The sequence below is a fragment of the Saxophila tyrrhenica genome (genome assembly GCF_035928015.1).
Source record: "Saxophila tyrrhenica strain CCFEE 5935 chromosome Unknown scaffold_8, whole genome shotgun sequence".
NCBI classification, from domain to species: domain Eukaryota; kingdom Fungi; phylum Ascomycota; class Dothideomycetes; order Mycosphaerellales; family Extremaceae; genus Saxophila; species Saxophila tyrrhenica.
This window is the reverse complement of record NW_027041740.1, coordinates 661,475-678,335: the sequence shown is the minus strand read 5'-3', so window position 1 is coordinate 678,335 and position 16,861 is coordinate 661,475. Positions and strand designations below refer to the sequence as shown.

General features: G+C 55.0%; 7 protein-coding genes across 7 annotated transcripts; 4 read left to right on the top strand and 3 right to left on the bottom strand.

The window, feature by feature from the left end:
• Positions 1 to 174: 174 nt before the first annotated feature.
• Positions 175 to 1,297, bottom strand: LTR77_005589 (uncharacterized protein; the record flags this gene model as incomplete). Its single annotated transcript, XM_064802833.1, has 4 exons — positions 175 to 500; positions 558 to 1,053; positions 1,101 to 1,210; positions 1,288 to 1,297. The coding sequence occupies 4 exons, from the start codon at positions 1,295 to 1,297 to the stop codon at positions 175 to 177; spliced, it is 942 nt and encodes a 313-aa protein (XP_064658958.1).
• A 383-nt stretch (positions 1,298 to 1,680) lies between these two features.
• On the bottom strand, positions 1,681 to 3,392 carry LTR77_005588 (uncharacterized protein; the record flags this gene model as incomplete). The annotated part of the gene is made up of 2 exons (XM_064802832.1): positions 1,681 to 1,884; positions 1,926 to 3,392. 2 exons carry the CDS (start codon positions 3,390 to 3,392, stop codon positions 1,681 to 1,683), a joined length of 1,671 nt encoding a protein of 556 aa, XP_064658957.1.
• A 504-nt stretch (positions 3,393 to 3,896) lies between these two features.
• On the top strand, positions 3,897 to 7,013 carry LTR77_005587 (uncharacterized protein; the record flags this gene model as incomplete). The annotated part of the gene is made up of 1 exon (XM_064802831.1): positions 3,897 to 7,013. One exon carries the CDS (start codon positions 3,897 to 3,899, stop codon positions 7,011 to 7,013), a length of 3,117 nt encoding a protein of 1,038 aa, XP_064658956.1.
• A 1,182-nt stretch (positions 7,014 to 8,195) lies between these two features.
• LTR77_005586 (uncharacterized protein) lies at positions 8,196 to 8,654 on the top strand (the record flags this gene model as incomplete). The annotated part of the gene is made up of 2 exons (XM_064802830.1): positions 8,196 to 8,234; positions 8,292 to 8,654. 2 exons carry the CDS (start codon positions 8,196 to 8,198, stop codon positions 8,652 to 8,654), a joined length of 402 nt encoding a protein of 133 aa, XP_064658955.1.
• A 1,110-nt stretch (positions 8,655 to 9,764) lies between these two features.
• HPT1 (hypoxanthine-guanine phosphoribosyltransferase) lies at positions 9,765 to 10,549 on the bottom strand (the record flags this gene model as incomplete). The annotated part of the gene is made up of 3 exons (XM_064802829.1): positions 9,765 to 9,813; positions 9,869 to 10,376; positions 10,522 to 10,549. 3 exons carry the CDS (start codon positions 10,547 to 10,549, stop codon positions 9,765 to 9,767), a joined length of 585 nt encoding a protein of 194 aa, XP_064658954.1.
• Positions 10,550 to 11,262: 713 nt separating this feature from the next.
• Positions 11,263 to 11,961, top strand: LTR77_005584 (uncharacterized protein; the record flags this gene model as incomplete). Its single annotated transcript, XM_064802828.1, has 2 exons — positions 11,263 to 11,511; positions 11,563 to 11,961. The coding sequence occupies 2 exons, from the start codon at positions 11,263 to 11,265 to the stop codon at positions 11,959 to 11,961; spliced, it is 648 nt and encodes a 215-aa protein (XP_064658953.1).
• Positions 11,962 to 14,436: 2,475 nt separating this feature from the next.
• Positions 14,437 to 15,760, top strand: SKS1 (Serine/threonine protein kinase; the record flags this gene model as incomplete). Its single annotated transcript, XM_064802827.1, has 2 exons — positions 14,437 to 15,025; positions 15,078 to 15,760. The coding sequence occupies 2 exons, from the start codon at positions 14,437 to 14,439 to the stop codon at positions 15,758 to 15,760; spliced, it is 1,272 nt and encodes a 423-aa protein (XP_064658952.1).
• Between the last annotated feature and the right edge of the window lie 1,101 nt (positions 15,761 to 16,861).

The window sequence follows — 16,861 nt, the reverse complement described above, 5'->3', positions numbered from 1 at the left end:
ACATCTTCGCCTGACATGACTCGGTCCCAATATACACTTCCTTCCATCATTCGCGCAAACATATCCTTCCAACATATACCCATCCGTAAGATCATGCACTTCTCTCCCCACGATACATCTCACATCCCTTGACTGCCGGACAAAAGCTCACCGCCCAGCGCTCTCCTGCGCGAGCTACAACTCCAACATATCAGTCTGACTCGGCTCATACACACCCGACTCAACAGCCTCGAACTCCTTATCAGTGACGAAAATCCTCACCGGGACCCACACCCTACTCGCAACGATCGAAATGGCGTACTTGTCGACCTCGGCGTCCGTAACGAGAAGCTGTGCCTTGACTTCGGAGCGGAACTTGCGCAAGATGTCGCCATACTTGACGCCGCGGGTGTTGAATACTTCGGCTCGGATCTCGTGGATGAAGTCGTGCACGCGGCGGTAGCGCTTGAACGGCTGCGAACTGAAGACGAACTTGAAATTTACGTGGGAGACTGGTGGCTCTGTGCGGCAGGTCAGCGGAGTGAAGTGAGGTTGTGAGAGGACGGAGGGGGACTTACGGCAGACGTGCATGCGGTTGAAGATCGAGTCGTGCTTGCTGAGGTCCGGCGTCGCTTTGAAGACGATGTCCTCTCGGTAGTACGCACGATGGATCAGAGAGCGTTTGGCCGAGACGTTGATGAAGAGGTCCGTGTTGAGCTGTGCCGGCGCGAGAGGCTCGTGGTGCTCAGTGAGGTTACCAGAGACTGTCTTCTTCTCGTACTTGCTGTAGGCTTCGATTTTCCCAGATTTCGCGTTGAGGAACCAGAAGCTGCCGTTGGCTTTGCCGAAGAGGAACAGCTTCTTCTTGAGCTCGGGGGATTTCGTAATGAGACCGTTCCAGTGCTTGCTGACTCCTCGGAACGTGAGCAGGTCCTTGCTGGGAAGGTGGGACAGAATCAACTCCTGCAGCTCTTGGGTGTTGAGAACAGCATTGCGGCTCATTGCAGTTGTGACCCCGCGAGTGAGCTTGCCGTGGGTGTAGTCGCGAGTGGTGTTGTGCACGTTGGAACGCCGCTGATGCTGTTAGCAGATGTTAGTGCTCGAGAGTTCAGAAGACGTACCTTGGTGCTGTGCGCGGGTTTGAAGCTCGCGCCATTGGCATAGGTGTTGCGCTTCTTGAGAACTTTGAATGCCAGACTGACACGCCTGCTGCGCTTTCTCGATGTTGGGACTATTGTCCAGTGAAGTCAGCACATGTTTGCAACGTTGCACAGGTTTCAGTGCTGCTGGCTGGGGAAGTTGACTTACCCACTGCCATTGTGAATGACGATGCCTCTCCTAGCTGATGTTCCGACAATGATACACAGCAATGAAACAATAGCTTAACAATAGCTGAACAGGAGCGCAGCACCGACTCGAAGATGTCGAACAATGAACAAGAGTGAAGGAAGAACGAGGGAGAGTGAAAGAGAGTCAACCACCAAGTGAAGACACCTATACCACTGCTGAACCTCACCTCACAAGGTCACCTGTTTGCTCCCACCCCCATGACCATGTCCTGAAACTCACCTCTAGCTCTCCTAGAGCTTAATAATGAGCGGGCATCGAGCTCCGCAATGGTGATCGAGATCGGTGAGGTTGTAGAGAAGGTCGACCTCACCTGAGATGTTTGCTGCCACTCGAATGGGCAGGAGCTGGGGCTTACCTCTCTGCGCTGGAACTGACGAAGGAGCAAGGCGTCGAAGGGTCCGTAGTGAGAGTGATTTCGTGAGGTTGACGTTGCGTATACGGTATACGGGTCGCTTGGTCGAAGGAGTCCAGTGAGGTCGTGCCAAAGTCCTCCCTCGCAACGGTAGCCCGTCCTTGATGACTGCTCACCCAAGTCGTAGTCATCAAATCGTGCGTCTTCAATGCGTCTCAAACAACCCATCCTTTCACTGCCTCACCCCAGCAATGCCCAACCCAACAGGCGCCTCCTCCACCCTCGCCCTCTTCGCCGGCCTCTCACCACCCCTCTCCACACCCCCCTTCCTCACCGCCCCAAACAACTTCGTCTGCTTCATCCCCTGACTCCCAGACTGCCCCAGCATCCCCCTTCCCGAAAAGCTCTCCCGCTTCGCCTGCTGCTCCTGGCTCGACCTCAGCATCTGCGACGCTGCGCGCGAAGCTTGGCTCTCTGAGACCTCATCCTGGTCGTCTTGGTCGATGATGTCGGTTTCGGCCTCACTGTCGTCTTCGTGCGCGGAGACGGTGCCTTCGGACGGTGGACCAGGAGGTCTAGTGACGGGGAGGGAGTTCTGGGCGTAGACATCTGGGGTGCGGAGGGCGCTTGTGCGTTGGACGGGTGCTGTGGAGGGGACTTTGAGCGGGGGTTGGCGATTGTAGGGGGTGTGGTAGAGTGGCTGCTGCTTCTGAGAGCGCTGAGGTGTTGTGGGTAGGCTGGACATGCTGTGCGTGTTGCGCATGTGGCCTTTCTTTGCGGCTGTGGGGCGGCGGGCTTCTTGGCTGGCCATTTCGGAGGCTTGGAGTAAGGCCGCGAAGGGCTGGGGTTGCTCGTGGCTGCTAACGCCGTTGCGCAGTGGATCGTTGTATGTTGAGCGGGGTGTGCTGTCGAACTGTGCGGATCTCCGTTGACGGTCCAGCTGTGTTCTGTTCTCGCGGATTCGTTCGCGCATTAGCATGACCTTGTCCGTTAGGCTGGCGATTTCGCTGTCTTGTCGGCTCATCATCCTGTCCTTGAACGAAACCTCCTCGCGGAGGTATCTGCGTTCTTCAGTGAGTTCCTGAATCTCTCTGCACATCCTCTGATAGAGGTCCTTCTGCACCAGAACCATTCCCTCCTGGACGTGCGAGGGTTGCGAAGGCGTCGCGGCAGCTCGGGCTTGCTCTGCAACGTGGATGACCTCGTTCTCGTACTGCGCCATGCGAGCCTCGACGCTCATACGCTCAATCGCTGCCGCGCTTTCCTGCGACAGCATCTGGTACTGTAGCTTGTGATGCGCCGCAGACATTTTGGCTTCCTGCAGAGCTGGCTGTATCTCCGTGATCTTGTTGCGCAGCTCCTCGACAGATGCGTTGGCAATCTGCTCAGCAGACATCGTCCCGGCGAATCCACCAAGCATGCGACTCTGGTTGTGCTGGCTCAGCATCTCAATGGTCGGTGGAGGGGTTGATATGTGCGACACGGTAGGTGTAGGCGTGCGAGTCTTGCCGCGCTGAGACGAAGGCACTTGCGTCGACGGTGGTGGCGTCATGTTGTTTATATTGTCCTGGACACTCGACTGCGACTTTGCGAACGCAGCTGCAGCGCTCTCGGGTAGCGTCGCATGTGGTGGGTCTGGCGTTACCGGCATGGATTCTTCGGGTGGTGGTATGAGCCTCGCCAGGCTGTCCTGCGACAGCGTCGGATCCATGGCTGTCTCTCGATCTGGTCGACTCTTCAATGCGACTGGATTCAGTATGTTGTACTTCTGATCGCGAGCGCCAATCGCACACAAGGTTCCAAGGCGCGGACAACGGTCGCAGATCAGCGGCGTTTGGTGTGATCGTCAGTTGTACGGCAGGTCGTCGTCGTTGTCAGCCAAGTGGTAGTAATGTGTGTTCTGCGGGTGTGCAGTGAGTGTGAGAGCAATAATGCGCCAGTCGAGGATCGCATGAGGTGGTGGAAGTGAGTGGGCTGGTAGACGCCGGCCGCATGATGTTCGGCGGCTGGTTCCAAAGTGGCAGGAAAGCGCTACGGCCCGTTTCGGTTGGCCAGTGCAACTAGCTCCCGAACCCTTGAACAGGGGTCCAATCTGAACGACAGGCCCATGCGAATGCTAACGCCAACATCAACGACTTCCAACCTGCACCTGGACCACGATGGCCATGATTCATACCTCCGGATCACGATTCTGTTGGTATAGGCTTTCGAAATAATGGACGCTGGATCGTCCGCGCCGAGTAGGCCACTGCCGAAGACCTCGAGATTACCTGTCTTGACGACCAAATCCTCTCAGATACCTGTCTCGAGGCAACATGACCAGGTGCCGCCGCCAAAGGAGCCTGCTCCAAGACCTACACTAGAGAAGCGACAGTCTATAGCGACTCTGCCGCGATCCACCGCTTCGATTTTGAAGGCTACAGTCGCCTCATCAAAACCGTCTATTGGCAAGCCTGGCGCGTCCACCACCTCGAGGCAGGCTCAGAGGACATCCGCCACCACTCGAGCTCCGACTGTGAGACCGTCGTCCCGTGGCAACCAGCAACGGTTACCTCCTCGCCCACCCAGAGACCAGTCAGTCGATGGCAACGAGGAGAATGCGGACCAGCTCAGCTCTCTCGACAGCTTCCGCTCGGCATCGCGTCAAGGCTGGAATGATGAATCGCCCATTGAGCAGCAGGAAGCTCTCGCATTCGATGGCGTCGCTACAGCTCCAAAATCAAGGAAAGCTTCCAGACCGTCTCTCAGTGATCGGACAATGGAAAGTCTGCAGAATCTGCCGGTCACGCCAAAGGAGAGACGCCAGTCAGACTTCTTCTCCCCGAGCGGCAACATGGGTCCGCCTCCTCGTCCGAGCTCAAGCATGAGTCGGAATGTCAGCCGCAACGGCAGCAGGCCCGGAACCAGCGACGGGAGTCTCGGCGCACCACCACCCCTTGAAGCCTCAATGACAAAGAGAGCTCTGTCGAGTGCGAAGCCGGCAACTCGGCGGTCACTCGGCGGCTTTGGTTTCACACCAGGCAGAAGTATCAGCACTTCATCGTCCTTTGGCAAGCCTCCAGCTAGCAGCGCTACTGCGGCAGTCTCACGCCGATCACCGTCGCCTTCGAAGCCACCCATGCCCACGCCAGGAGCTACACCGAGCAAAGGATTGAAACTACCTTCAAAGAGTAAAACAGTCGCAGCCAGGCCATCGAAGCCGAAGCCATCGCTCCAAGATGCTTTCGCTCCACTTGCCACAGCTGGCGCTGAAGCCGACAAAGTGCCCACGAAGCCAAAACCGAAACTGCAGGGCACTCTGTCAGAAAGTCAGGGAAGTGCCTCGCCAAAAGCAGCCACGGCTACTGCATCGTCGAACGCACTACGCCAGCAAATCGCGGCGGCCAAAGCAGCTGCTCGGAAGGAGAAAGCTAAAGCAGACGCTGCGAATGGAATTCTCGCGACTAATAGTAGTGTGGACTCAGCGATTGATATGCACTATGACCCTTTCAACCAGGCTCCCAGAGATGAGAAGCACATCATCAGGAATCGTATCAACGCTGCTCGCATGGACGGCCGGCTCAACATCGCAGCGATGGGTCTCAAGCAGATCCCAGACGAGGTCATGAAAATGTATGACTCGGCAGCCATGGAAGCTAGCAACGTCAGCTGGGCTGAGGTGGTCGACCTTACCAGGCTGATGGCTGCCGATAACGACTTCGACGACCTCGGCGAGGACATATTTCCAGACAAGTCTGCCGAAGACTTCGAGGCAGATGACCAGACCTCGGGCAACCAGTTTGGCGGATTGGAGTCCCTAGACCTGCATGGCAATAAAATCCGCGCCGCTCCTTTAGGATTGAGAAGGCTTGAGAGGCTGACTTCGCTCAACCTGTCACACAACAAGCTTGAAAATGATGCGCTTGATGTTATATCGCAGATCAGCTCACTGAAGGATCTCAAGCTAGGGCACAACAACCTCTCCGGCAACCTTCCAACGGCACTGTGCTCACTCAAACATCTCGAGACTCTCGATGTCCAGTCGAACCGTCTACTCGGATTGCCGGAAGCTTTGCGAGAGCTTGTTAGCCTCAGAGTGCTGAACGTCTGCGGCAATCAACTGACCGCCTTACCGATCGAAGCGCTTTACGATCTTCCGCTGGTCGACCTCGACGCCAGCAACAATGCTTTGATAGCCTCGCTGTTCCCGCCTGGAGCGAACAGTTCTCACACCACGATACGATCTCTCAAGGTTGCGAACAACTCCCTGGCAGCACTGACATTCGCGGAGGCTCTAGACCTGCCGAGCTTGCGCAGTCTGGATGTCACGAACAATCATCTCACTGGCCTACCCGATATGTCTGGCTGGACGGAGCTTATCACGCTCATGGCTGGCGACAACAAGGTCACTGAGCTGCCATCAGGCTTCACGAAGTTGGGCAAGCTGAAGAACGTCAACTTCACTAGCAATGAGCTTCGACTCCTTGACCCAGAGATTGCGAGGATGCCAAGCCTTGAGTCTCTGGTGTTGGCTTCGAACCCACTACGAGAGAGGAGATTCCTCAACATAAGCACCGCGGACCTCAAGCGGGATCTCAGGGCCCGCATCGAGCCAGAGGTCATCGAAGATGCTGAAGGCGGTGAGCAAGATGATTTCCAAGACGCACGAGACTCTTTCTCATCCTCCGTATCGTCTCCAAAACAAACATGGGCCCTCCAAGCCAACGGAAAACTCGAAATCAGCAGCAAAGGCTACACCGACAGCATCAACGACAACCTCGGCTCGTTCCTCCAGGAGCGAGATGTCAAACAGCTCTACATCGGCAGCAACAAACTCACAGCCATTCCACCAGCCCTCTGGCTCGGTCACGACCTCAAGACGCTCGACCTCTCCGGCAACACCTTCAGCTCCGACTACCTCTACGATGAACTTTGCCTCCCCAACCTCCAGGAACTGAACATGACGCGCTGCAACCTCGTCACTTTTGAGCCATTGATGACGCACCTGCAAGCGGAGAAGCTGCAAACATTGAATGTCGCTATCAATCGGCTTACCAACGCCGTGCCCAACCTGCGCCACACCTACCCGGCTCTGGCAACGCTCATCGCGCAGGACAACAAATTCACCTCTGTGACAGCGGATACACTGCGCGGTTTGCAGATCGTGAATCTCTCCGGCAACGACATCGAACAGCTCCCTGCTGAGATTGGCCTGCTGTGGAATGAAGGCTTGCGGAGTCTGGAAGTTGGGAGGAACGCCTTCAGAGTGCCGAACCATAGGATTTTGGACAAGGGCACGGAGGCGACGATGAAGTATCTACGGGACCGGCTGCCGGAGGGGCAGAGGGAATGATAGATGTACTCGCGGTTGGAAGCCGCGAGCTTTAAATTCTACTTTCACGGTTGGTCTTCTGCTGGCCAGCTGAGAGTAGCTGACACAGTCAGCAGTGACTCCGAACAATTGCTGTTGGAGGCATGCATGTATCCTAGACATGTTTGTACAAAGATACAGCCCATGTCGAAACAGTGCGAGATCTTCATATTGACACCACTAATGTCAGCAGATCACACCAACAAAGATAACGTTCACAAGAAACAAACCACATGTGCATCACCTACCTCCAACCGCACTGCTGCGGCCACGCCGTCGAAGTCGCTCGTCGCTTTTGCCCTGGATGCAATTGCAGGTTATTACTCGTCTCCGTCGCTTCGGCCGCAGTCATACCTGCCTCCCTACTCTCGAACCCCCAGCGGGTTCTGAACCAACCATGTCCCTGCACACGCTCGCCCCATCACCCATTTCCTTCGAGGGTCTCCGCGCCACCTCTCGACCCTACCGTCTTCGCAGCATATTGTGTAAGCAGGAACCTTGGAATTGAGCAAGTAGTCCCAATGATTCCAGCATGGATTTTCGGTGCAGATGGGCGGATGATTGGCAGTCTGACGAGTCCCTGGAGGGTGTTGTCTTATGTTGTTGCTTATTATCTGGCGAGGAATCGGCGAGATATTCGGGAAATGGCAAGAAAGGTGGACAGAGAGAGGAGGGAAGGGAAGAAGATGTGCAAGAGGGAGGCGGTGGTGAAGGAGGAAGGGGCCGTGGTCGGGAAGGTGATATCTCGGGTGAAGAGGGAGAGGGGGGAAGATGAGGAGGAGAGGGTGGCGAAGAGGGTTAAGATCCAGGGTACTGCGCCGTCAGCTGTGTTCAAATTAGGCCGTCATCCACGCATCAAGGAATTGAGGCAAGTCTCGGTATAGCTGACGCCCTTGCCAACCAAGCCGGTGGCGAATGCTCTCGGTGGCAAGGTGAAGGTCGGCTGTAGGCGTTGAATATGCCTTTGCGCGACGTATGCAGGTCCCAGTACCACCAACTAGGGTAGCTTATAAGTGCAGCCATAACGCTGCGCATCTCTCTTCTTCCCTTATAACGATTACACTCTGGGCAGAGTTGATTGACATCCAGACCACAGAGACTGCACGCCGACCACGTTGGCAACACCATCAGCAAATTCAACCACGACCAAATTTCGATAGCAAGATGTGCCGTCGAGTCTTCGAATACTGGTATCCGTGCAAGGTACGCTACCAAGTCCCATCTCCAGACTGCTTCGTAACAGCTAATCAACCAACACAGCACAAGCGCGTCTGTCACGTGGATCCATGTTCGCACGGCAGAAAAACAACGGGTCGCAACTACGCCGGCTGCTCCAAAGCGACCGCGGAACGCAAGGCGCTGCCCTCGGACGGCCCTTGTCCCGAGTGTAAAGACAAGGAGCAACATCAAGCCAAGCTGGAGGAGCAACGCTCAGCAGATATGCAGAAGCATCAGAGTAATAAGGTGCAGGCCAAGGCAGCCGCACAGAAACTTGCTACTCTTCTGGAGGACACGGGCGTTGGGCCTGAGGAGGAAACCGTAGTCCTCGTAGAGAAGGATGACCAGGGATCCGGGGGCAATGACTCCGAGATGGAGGGTAGCCGGGTGATAGTGCAGGATTAATTAGGTCATGGGAGTCTTGAACATGAGTAGTATGTAGACGTTGAACATGCCTTTTGTAAGTGTGTACGACGCATGCTGGCCGTAGGTGGCCGTGGTGACTGGCTGTCCCAAACCCAGATCGTGTAAGTGCAGCTCTGCGGCCACACAAGGAGACGGTGAATGCTGTCGGTGGCGAATTAAATGTAGACAAAGGGCATTGAATATGCCGTCGCATGACACAGGCTTTAGAAGGCCGTAGTGACCGGTGGTCAGGACCTGCGACTGCTTATAAGTGTAGCTGTGAGGCTGCACATCGTTCTTCTTCCCTTCTCAACACCGTCGAACTTTTACACCTACCCAGTCGAAGCACAGCAATCGCAGCCCTTCGACCCAGCCAACAAGACCACCTCATCCAACTAGAAGATACTCACATCAACATCAAAGCCAAAGACTTACCTCAACATGTGTCGACGCGTATTGGAGTCCAGGGCACCATGCAAGGTACCATTGCCCCCTTCGCTGCTCAGGCATAACAGCGACTGACATCTCGCTTCCCAGCAAATGCAGTACATTCCCACCGAGCCCTGCGCACATGCCAAAAACCGCCGCGAGCTTAGGTACGATGCCTGCCCCCATTTTAAGGAAGTGATCCTTCCAAAACCCCCATGGCAGTCCTTGTCCGATCTGTCGATGCCAAGAAGATGAGTCTTGGGTGCAGGTGGACAGGCAATTCGGCCAGAGCAGTGCAGCGCAGTCAGAGTCCGGAGGAACCGCGAAGAAGGGCGACATTGCGAAGGAGAAAGGTAAGGATTCCGAGGCGGATGATGCGAGCTTAGAGGGTGGCTGGCAACTCGTTCAGTGTAAGCGAAAGTCCTGAATGGATCAGTGGCACAGGATGTATTAATTGGAAGTAGTTGTGAGCATAATCATACTTAATGTCAAACCTCAAATTGTGAAGCAAGCAGAGTTGTCGTAGCATTTTGATTTCGACCGGCTTCTCCTGAAGCTGCTGTTAGACTCTGAATGATCTGGCCACCATTGGCAGACGAGCTCATCCTGGCCGCTTCTATCCGCTTCCGAGCTTTATTCTGTCGGGCTGCGTTCGTGTCTCATTCATCGTGTAAGCGCAAATCACTGAGCGGCCTGATTCTCTGCCATCTTGTCGTGCTCTTCAATGTCCCTGGACCCGTGTAAGCATACACTCGAACAATTGACACGATGGAGATAAAACATACGTCGCCTCCCAGGGATAGTTGATCCACACATCTCCCACAGTCACCGCAGCCAAGTACATCCCACTCTTCATCATGTCCTCTGAAAGACGACCCTTCTTCTGCTTGTCCTTGTTGTGTAGAACGAAGATCGAGAAGTTGGTGCTCTCGCCGGCCCGACCAGCTTGCTTGGCAGCTGTGGCAACATCTTTCTCGAGTTCCTTGACCGCGTACTCAAGCGTGGTCCTAGTATCATCGACCTCGTCAACGATGAGAACGTTCTTGCCGATCAAGTTCGCCATCTCCAGACTGCTGAGATCCAGCCATTGAGTTCGGGTGACCTTGGTGCCGGGTTGCTCGACCTGAGAATCCGTTCCGAGTGACTCGTAGAGCGATAGGCCGATTGCTTGGATGGGAATGTTCGGGCTGCCGGGCTTCTTGAGGAAGGACCTGAGGATGCGTGCTGGAACGTATCCGCCGCCCCCAATGGCGATCATGAGGTTGGGCTTGAAGTCATTGAGGATTTGGTCGGCTGAGGCCTGACATAATTTGTGTACCTTTTTGCGCTCATCAGCACGGCGCCATCTCGATTCGCGTTATCGGTGTGCTCCTCACCTGATCTGCGAAAAGGTAGTTGTTAGTTCACTTTTCTCGAATCACCGTTATCGATCGCTTACTGTAGGTAACGTAGACCTTCTCCACCATCTTGAAAGTCGTTGACTGTTTGTTACTGGAGATGTCAAAGGGTGCTCGACTGCCGCCCTGAAGTTGTATCACTTACCTCCAATTGAAAGGAGATCAGTCACGCCTTGTCGTTCGCCATATTTTCTCTCACGCAGGCCCACTTTTACACGGCACGGTCCGTGAGCGGCCTCCCAATCGGGCAGCTGAGCAATTGCGAAACAACACAAACACACATCAATTCAACGCGGCCATGTGAATTCTCGCTTGTATGTATGAAGTGGAGAATGGACACCATCTTCTCCCCGATGACCCTCTGCCTCCAATTGACGAAGTGACAACATGTGAGATTGTCTTGGTCGAAGGAGAACTCCGCAGTGAACAACGGCTGCTTCGTGCTCTACAAGATGTCCTCGAGTCATCTCCTCCTCTGCGACATACATGTATCGTCCCCTGATCAATCATTTCCTCTCACGCTGCACAGCAGAGAAAACTACAATTTTCTAGATCTGGAAGTCACCAACTGCCAGTACCATGATTGAGACTCCCCTACGCATCTGGACACCGCGCCTTCTCCTAAACTCTAACAAGTGAGTCAAGAGGTAATAACTGCCAAAGGTCATCAGAGGACTACAACCTTTACGACAACAAGTCTTCAATCTCATTTGTTTATCCATTCAACTTCCCTCCCTATCATTCAAGCAACAGAGGATTGGCCTCGTTTCCCTTCCGTTACAATGCCAAAGCAGAACGACAAGAAGGCTGCGAAGACACATCAAGAACCCACGCCTCGCAAGCCCAAGCATAAGAAGTCTGACACCTCTGGAGCGCCTTCAGATCATCACGGCGTGCCAGTGTTCTTCTGGAAGGAGGACGAAGAGAACGGCTTCCTTTGTCAATGGTACCGATGCTCCTTCACCGAACCAGAGCATGAGGGCTTAATCTTGAACTGCGCGGAGCAGTATATGATGTGGAGGAAAGCGATGGTGAGCGCATGAGCATCCACATCATTTCCCATGCTGACCGAACGGACATAGCTATTCGACGACCCAGCGACAGCAGCGAAGATCATGGCCATCACCTCAGCACGCAAGCAGAAGGGGCTGGGTCGAGAGATACAGAACTACGATGAGGCGAAATGGTGCGAAGCGAGACTCGAGATCGTACAGCGAGGAAACTGGTTGAAGTTCACGCAAAGTACAGATGTTGCGAGCATGAAGATGGATGATGTGGGCGAGCCTGTGCCGCTTAAGGATTTGCTGCTGGCGACCAAGGATCAGGAGTTGGCGGAAGCGAGTCCTTTCGACACGGTTTGGGGTATTGGATCCAAGGCAGAAGAGGCGTTGAAGGTCTCACGTTCGCGATGGGGTGAGAACCTGCTGGGCAAAGCACTGATGCATGTGAGAAGTGAGATGACGAAGTTGTCGAAGGAGTAGTTGACGAATACACCGGTGGTCTACCCATGACCTTGACGGCTCTCCTTTCTAATGCGTCACTCTATAAGAGCCTAGGACGACTCAGGACCCAATACTCGGCCATGCAGGACCATGGACCGTCCAAACAGTCTCAGCAGGCAAGATACCCGCCCATTCTGTGCGTTGCTTTATGAAGACCTTCTCGAGCGGCCATTGGAACGACAATCCTGGAAACGACGCGGCAAGCATGCTCAATTACCGTCTTTGTAGAGCATCTGCACGAGGCAGCAAGGCACACTGATGAGCTGCTCATCAACATCGCCGTGCCTGAAGAAGTGCGGTTCGCGGATGGCTGCGGATGGCAAAGTGCTTTGATGCCTTCGCTCGAGCCGTAGTCCGTATCGACGATCCAAGTAAGCAGCCCTCTGCGCTTCCGGTACACCCATGACATTATTGGGACGCCCGAGAGGTACCTGTAGGTGGTGGTGGAGCGCTTCGACAAGACAGCTATCTGCATCAGCGTTGACGTTACTGGCCAGCTCGTGAAGCTGTCGTTCTGGAGGGGCACTGGACGTCACTCTATCGAGCTCATGCAAGGCATCGAAGCAAAGGCTGGTCCAGACTCCACAACCGTCCACCACCAATAACGATCAACTTCGATAATCGCTTCTACTGTATTCGAAGCGTCCGATTGATGCTGACAAGGGAGATTGATGCGCAACAGCTTGAACACGCGGCGCATCCTCCGCGTTCGCCGTCAACATGGAGCAAGATGGATTGGTGTCCTCGTCCATCCTTTGATTGCGATAAACAACCGTGGCGCCAGACTACACCATGGCGAGAGTATTGACCGAACAGGCTGGCTTTCCCAATATTTGTTGAAACACATGATCTTCCAACGCTTCCATTTGGCAATCTCCAAACTCTGAACGGCCGATCATTCTCAACCAGCGCTGCCCAATGAACGGCGTAGGAATTGGCCGAGACAATTCGGCCTAGCAAAGCACGCGAAAATCCTGACGCAAGCTCTCGGGTTTGAAATGCGAGGCGCTCGATACAGCGAATCAGAGAGGTTCTCTACAAGCGATGACAGCCCTGCGCTGGGGCCAGCACTTCCTTTGTCGTTGTGGATGCCGTGGATGCCTCGTGTTGCCGTTGCGGACTCCCACAAAGCAGACGATGGAAAGGCTCGAGGCGCCGAAGGCTGCGGTGGCTGCCACATCCTGTTGCTCCGAGGATATCTCGAGCATGCTGTTGGTCCAGAAATATCGCGGGCCTTTTCCTAGAATGCCGTAGATGCAGGCTGCAGCAGAGAGCTCCCTCCTCTGGACTCTGGAGTTCAGGATGCCGACCCACCGCAGAGGTGCTGTTCCCAAACGCGCAAAGTCTCATGGGCGGCGATCAGTCGATAGCGCTGATGGGAGCGCCTCTGGAGCTAACCCTGGATCGATCTTCTGGAATGGCCTCCTTCTTCTCGCCCGGTCCAAGCTCACTGCCTGCTGGCGTGATGCACGGAGTCACGCAGCGCCGGCGCTTGTCTCGTTGTGGTTCTCACGACCCAAACGCAAAGCCGCCTCGATTTCCAACGGCATGCCTGCTCTCTGCTGATTGGATGCCAGTGCTGCACAATTAACGCTGGGAAGGAAGTGCTATGTCAATCTCGCTCTGCATCGTACAATCCCTCGCCCTTCCCAGCCAACCCTGCGTGTATCCGCGAAGCAGGGATGACGTTGGGAAGCCAGCTGTTCGACGTTCGTACCGGAGGTGTCGCGTGCGCCTCCTCCAGACACCAGCTCAACCAGTTACGAAAGTGTGGCGGACACCTTTGCAGTGACACGCAAGCGGCTCGGGAGAGGATGCTTCGCGACCCTGCTGTCGCCGCGCAGGCTAGCATCCTTTGGGTGCAAGCTTGGAGCGATCGTTGCCATCCTTCAACGATCAACGCTAGCCATGCGAGTTGACATGGCCTCTGCGCAGGCTAGCGTTGGCAGTGGGCCGTGTGGTTCAGGGATGCTGTGCCGCTAACGTCGAGTTTAGGATGGAGATGTGTCGTCTCTAGAGTGCGCCAACCCTCCAGCATGCTGGATGGCTGTGGTAAACGTTAGGTACATAGGTATTCTTCAACCGCCCAGCACCTCGCCATCTTTGTGGCTCGATCCATCCTAACAACAGATTCGACTGGCCCATTGTTCACCAGGGTCCGCCTGCAGCTCGCAACCTTTCCATCTCTTCGCCCCGCCTTGCCTTTTAATAACACGCCATACCTTGGACATATTATTGCCTCGCAGTTCGCCCTCTCTCTCCGGACAACAATACAACAAGGCCATTCATTCCTTACGACTGTTACACATCTTGGACTACAACGGCCGATCCACACAGGACTCTCCTTCATCAACCCTTTTGGATTTTCCTGGTTCTGTTGTTCATGTTTGCGTACGTTTCTTAGGATCTAATACGGGTCACTCCCACCGAGGAGCTCCATTGGATCTCTTGGATATGCTTCCCACTCCGCCTCAATCGCCGACATCATCGGGATCATGCAGTCCGGATGATAGACTTGGCCAGGTCATAGGCTACGAGTATCAGCTGACTGACGTCCTGGGAGTTGGAGCTTACGGTACCGTGTACAAGGCCCGTTCCGTCAAGGATGGCGCGGAGTACGCCGTGAAAGCGCTCAACCGATTTGGTCTCGACCCAAGGCAACGGGCGTTCCAGGAACGGGAGATCCGGTTGCACTGGGAGGCCAGCCAGCACCCCAGCGTTGTTTCCATGAAAAGGATCGTGGATACTCCGGATTGCACTTACGTCGTTCTTGAGTACTGTCCGGAGGGCGACTTGTTCGCGAAGATCACCGATGACGGTGCCTACCACGGGCAAGATCAGATGGCCAAGTCAGTGTTCCTACAAATCTTGGATGCTGTCCAGCACTGCCATGCAAAGGGTATCTACCACCGGGATCTCAAGCCTGAGAACATTCTCGTGATGGACAACGGATGGACTGTGAAGCTCGCGGACTTTGGACTTGCCACTGAGGATCGCATCACGTCCGACTTTGGATGCGGATCGACTTTCTACATGTCGCCAGGTATGTACACTGACTTCTACTTTGATCAGATCGCAGTGCTAATCGATCGCAGAGTGCCAGCAATCCAACCCTAAGCCCTTTGCTTGCTATTCATCAGAGTCCAACGATGTCTGGTCCCTTGGCGTCATCCTCGTCAACCTTGTCTGCGGCCGCAACCCATGGAAGCGGGCCGCAATTGAGGACTCGACCTTCAGAGCATACGTTCGGGATCGGAATTTCCTTCAATCTATTCTGTCCATCTCATCAGGCCTCAATGCTATCCTGCAAAGGATATTCGAGATCAACCCCCAGCACAGGGTAGGCCTTGATGAGCTCCGCCACCTCATACTGGAATGCCCACAGCTGAGCCAGGAGGCCGAGGCTGCAAGCTTGCCACCAACTCCTCCCTACTCACCGGTGGAGAAGCCAGTGGAGGCGCCTCTGCCGTACTATGGCAACGGCCTGGAGCCTGTGCCCAACATGGATCCGTTGCCAGTGCAGCAGTATCCGGTGTACGCGAGACCTCACTTCGCTGCCCAGGCACTCTACACACCCGACCCAACACCGCCGGCTTCCACTGCTGGCAGCCCCCGACACAGCCCTTATACGTACCAAGCCAAACCAGCAATGCCCGCTTACCACGGTCCCTTTGCTGGGTCGGCCAACTTCATCCCATCCTTCCCGTGGCAACGATGCACTAGCTTCGTGCCCCATCTGGCCAACCAGGTCTGCTGGAGAGGAGTCATGGTGTCATGAGCTGGATCTGTTCTGCGACTACTGGGACCTTTTCTTCTTGCTTGTTCATCTGTACTGCGAAAAGTTTTTGAGCGAGGCGCTACGATGCTACGAGGATGGGGGATATGAGTGACGAGCCCTCTGGAGTTTCTGCTGTTTCGATACCCAGGTGCTTCGCACGCAATCACGATGTCCGGGATGGATCATCCGGAGTTCTACATTAGAGATTGGCCGTTTGGTGGACGGAGAATATAGATTGGTGCTGGCTTCCCCAGACACCTTCAGGATATGGAACTGTACAAGACGCTGGACAGTCGCCTTCGACTGTATCATGTATCATACTTTGACTACCTTTTGGCTGTAACCGTCCAATGGATCTTTCCATTCTCTACATGATACTCATCCTCATTGCCATATTCCCGTCGTGACTGAGGTATGGCAGTCGGGCCTTTCCCAACCTCGCACATCACTACACTCATCGTTGAGCACTCTCCCACCTCCCACCATCCAGCCACCGCATCCGGCATACCAGCCCTAACCCGCCAAGCCCCAAAGCTCGCATACACCACAGTAGGTAGAATGACGAGGCGGGCGGCAGAAGCTAGCTCCAGAACACCACCAAAATTCGAGGCAGCCAACCGTCCCCCGGAGCCAACGCCTACTCTTGCGCCCGACTAGCCCCAAAATCTGCAGACGCAAGCTGCTGCAGTATGCACGTGGGAAAGCGGCGCGCACACTGGGCGCAGTGCGGCATTTATCGGCATTACGTTCTTGCTCCAGCTGTCTTTCGTCTCGTCGTCTGGATGCTCCACTGAGGCACAGCACCGGCGACAAACAGCACAGCACCGCCGACGCAGACTTGCTGATCGGGTGACGGAATTGTGCTCCACGGCCTTCTGCTGCATAAGCAAAGCGGACCCTTGCGTGAAGGTCTCGAATGAATGCAGCGTTTGGTGGCGAAGCGACGATCTTTTGCTGCACGATACAGTTTTCCTCTGTGTTGGTGGATCTTTCAGCATCGTATCGAAAACTTGTGTAACGATCGAGAACCTGGTGTCCGTTTCGTAGCCCGAGGGAGAGATAGACCGTAGACGCCCATGCAGCGTCCCGGCACAGCATCCT